Source organism: Bison bison, unplaced genomic scaffold (assembly GCF_000754665.1).
Source record: "Bison bison bison isolate TAMUID 2011002044 unplaced genomic scaffold, Bison_UMD1.0 scf7180017845859, whole genome shotgun sequence".
Lineage (NCBI taxonomy): Eukaryota > Metazoa > Chordata > Mammalia > Artiodactyla > Bovidae > Bison > Bison bison.
Genome location: NW_011476432.1, coordinates 4158 through 6912, shown reverse-complemented (window position 1 = coordinate 6912; position 2755 = coordinate 4158). Strand labels below are relative to the sequence as shown.

The 2755-nt window shown below is 50.4% G+C and overlaps 1 protein-coding gene across 1 annotated transcript in view; it reads left to right on the top strand.

Annotated features, from left to right (window-relative positions):
* Positions 1–2755, top strand: part of PNPLA7 (patatin-like phospholipase domain containing 7) — a 66631-nt gene that overhangs the window by 59965 nt on the left and 3911 nt on the right. Inside the window, exons 22-23 of the mRNA XM_010837557.1 lie at positions 2348–2411; positions 2515–2737. Coding sequence (XP_010835859.1) covers positions 2348–2411; positions 2515–2737 — 287 coding nt within the window. The remainder of the gene's footprint in view (positions 1–2347; positions 2412–2514; positions 2738–2755) is intronic.

Below are 2755 nucleotides of genomic sequence, written 5' to 3'. Positions count from 1 at the left end.
CCCCCGCCTTCAGTCTTTCCCAGCATCAGGGTCTTTTCCAGTGAGTCAGTTCTTCGTATCAGGTGGCCAAAGTATTGGAGCTTCAGCTTCAGCATCAGTCCCGCCAATGAATAGTCAGGACTGATTTCCTTTAGGATTGACTGGTTGCATCTCCTTGCTGTCCAAGGGACTCAAGAGTTTTCTCTAGCACCACAGTTAAAAAGCATCAATTCTTCAGCACTCAGCTTTCTTTATGGTCCAATTCTCAGATCCATACATGACTACTGGAAAAACCATAGCTTTGACTAGACGAATCTTTGTCAGAAAAGTGATGTCTCTGCTTTTTATGGTCGTAACTTTTCTTCCAAGGAGCAAGTGTCTTTTAATTTCATGGCAGCGGTTACCATCTCCAGTGATTTGGAGCCCAAGAAAATAAAATCTGTCACTGATTCCACTATTTCGCCATCTGTTGGCCATGAAGTGATGGAACCGGATGCCATGATCTTAGTTTTTTGAATATTGACTTTTAAGCCAGCTTTTTCATTCTCCTCTTTCACTTTCATCAAGAGGCTCTTTAGTTCTTCCTTGTTTTCTGCCATAAGGGTGGTGTCATCTGCATATCTGAGGTTATTGATATTTCTCCCAACAATCTTGAGTCCAGCTTGTGTTTCATCCAGCCCAGTGTTTCTCATGATGTACTTTGCATGTGAGTTAAATAAGCAAGAGACAATATACAGCCTTGATGTACTCCTTCCCCAATTTGTAACCAGTCCATCGTTCCATGTCCAGTTCTAACTGTTGCTTCTTGACCTGCATGCAGATTTCTCAGGAGGCAGGTAAGGTGGTCTGCTATTCCCATCTCTTTCAGAATGTTCCACAGTTTGTTGTGATCCACACAGTCAAAGGCTTTGGCATAGTCAATAGAGCAGAAGTAGATGTTTTTCTGGAATTCTCTTGCTTTTTCTACATTCCAACGGATGATGGCAATTTGATCTCTGGTTCCTCTCCCTTTTCTAAATCCAGCTTAAACATCTGGAAGTTCTCAGTTCATGTACTGGCTTGGAGAATTTTGAGCATTGCTTTGCTAGTGTGTTGTGAGATGAATGCAATTGTGCGGTAGTTTAAGCAGTCTTTGGCATTACATTTCTTTGGGATTGAAATGAAAACTGACCCTTTCCAGTCCTGCGGCCACTACTGAGTTTTCCAAATTTACTGGCATATTGAGTGCAACACTTTCACAGCATCACCTTTTAGGACTTGAAATAGCTCAGCTGGAATTCCATCACCTCTACTAGCTTTGTTTGTAGTGATGCTTCCTAAGGCCCACTTGAATTCCTGCTCCAGGATGTCTGGCTTTAGGTGAGCACTCCACTGTGTGGAACACGCTCTTATTCTGTGTGCTGTCAAGAAAGCAGACACCTCCAGTTAAACACAGGCAGTGATTTCCTGTCTCTCCCCTTCTAATCGTGAGCCCTCAGGGAAGTTCAGATGCCAGTGCAGGGGGAGCCTGGGCTTCTCTTGCTGCAGCAGGACTTCTTCATCCTCAGGGTAGTCCAGCAGCCTTCCTGACCCTGAGGGCCACTGTCTCAGCTTTTGTCCCCACCCCTGGCAGCCCTCCTGGTTGAGCAGATGTGTCGTTCGAACAGCAGCTCCCTTCTAACAGATCTTCCTGACCCAGGAATCGAACTGGGGTGTCCTTCATTGCATGCAGATTCTTTACCAGCTGAGCTATCAGGGAAGCCCAAAGGAAAGTGAAAGTCACTCAGTTGTGTCCAACTCTTTGCAACTCCATGGACTCAGTCCATGGAATTCTCCAGGCCAGAATACTGGAGTGCGTAGCCTTTCCCTTCTCCAGGGGATCCGCCCAACCCAGGGATTGAACCCAGGTCTCCTACATTGCAGGTGGATTATTTACCATCTGAGCCACCCTGTAGATGGAAGAACAAGCTGACCTCAGAGACAGCATGTGAAAGCATGCGTCTCCATCCTGGTAAACCACATCTGCTGGAATCCAGCCAGCCACTGACTTGGGTTGGGGAAGTTGTCTAATCTTGCATTTTACAAGCTTGTGCTTCCCCTGCCCCCAGCACACACACAGTTTCAGAGCTGCAGAAATTCAAGCCCAGTGTGTACAGAGGAGGAGACTGAGGTTCAGAGAGGCTGCCCGTCCCTGTGCCTGGCGCAGCCCTTCCCTTGGCACACCGCAGGCTCACCTGCCCGGAGGGTCTCCTTCAGGGCCACAGGCACTTTCTCGAGAGCTGTGAGAGGTTTCTGCTTTCCCGACAAGCAGATTCCAGGAGAAGGAAGGGCCTCACGTCTCCTCCGAGGTGGGCTGTGGCAGTTTTCTGCATCTGGTGGTTGTTTTTAGGCCCTGCCCTGCTGCTGACCAGTGACAGCATAAAACAGCGCCTTGGCTCTGCTGCTCTGGACAGGTATGAGGCCTCCACGTGGGAACAGCCTGGCCAAGCCCGGCTTCCTGCTCTCAGGGGGCCCCTGCCCAGCCATGAAATACACCAGGGTGTCTGTGCCTTCCAGTATCCACGAGTACCGGCTGTCCAGCTGGCTGGGGCAGCAGGAGGACATCCACCGGATCGTGCTCTACCAGGCGGACAGCACACTCACGCCCTGGACCCAGTGCTGCATCCGGCAGGCAGACTGCATCCTCATCGTGGGCCTGGGCGAGCAGGAGCCCACGGTTGGCGAGGTGAGCTGGCTGCGGAAGCGCGGCAGTGGGCGGGGCTTCGGCAGGGGGGGCCGGGTAGGGGGCGGGGGCTCT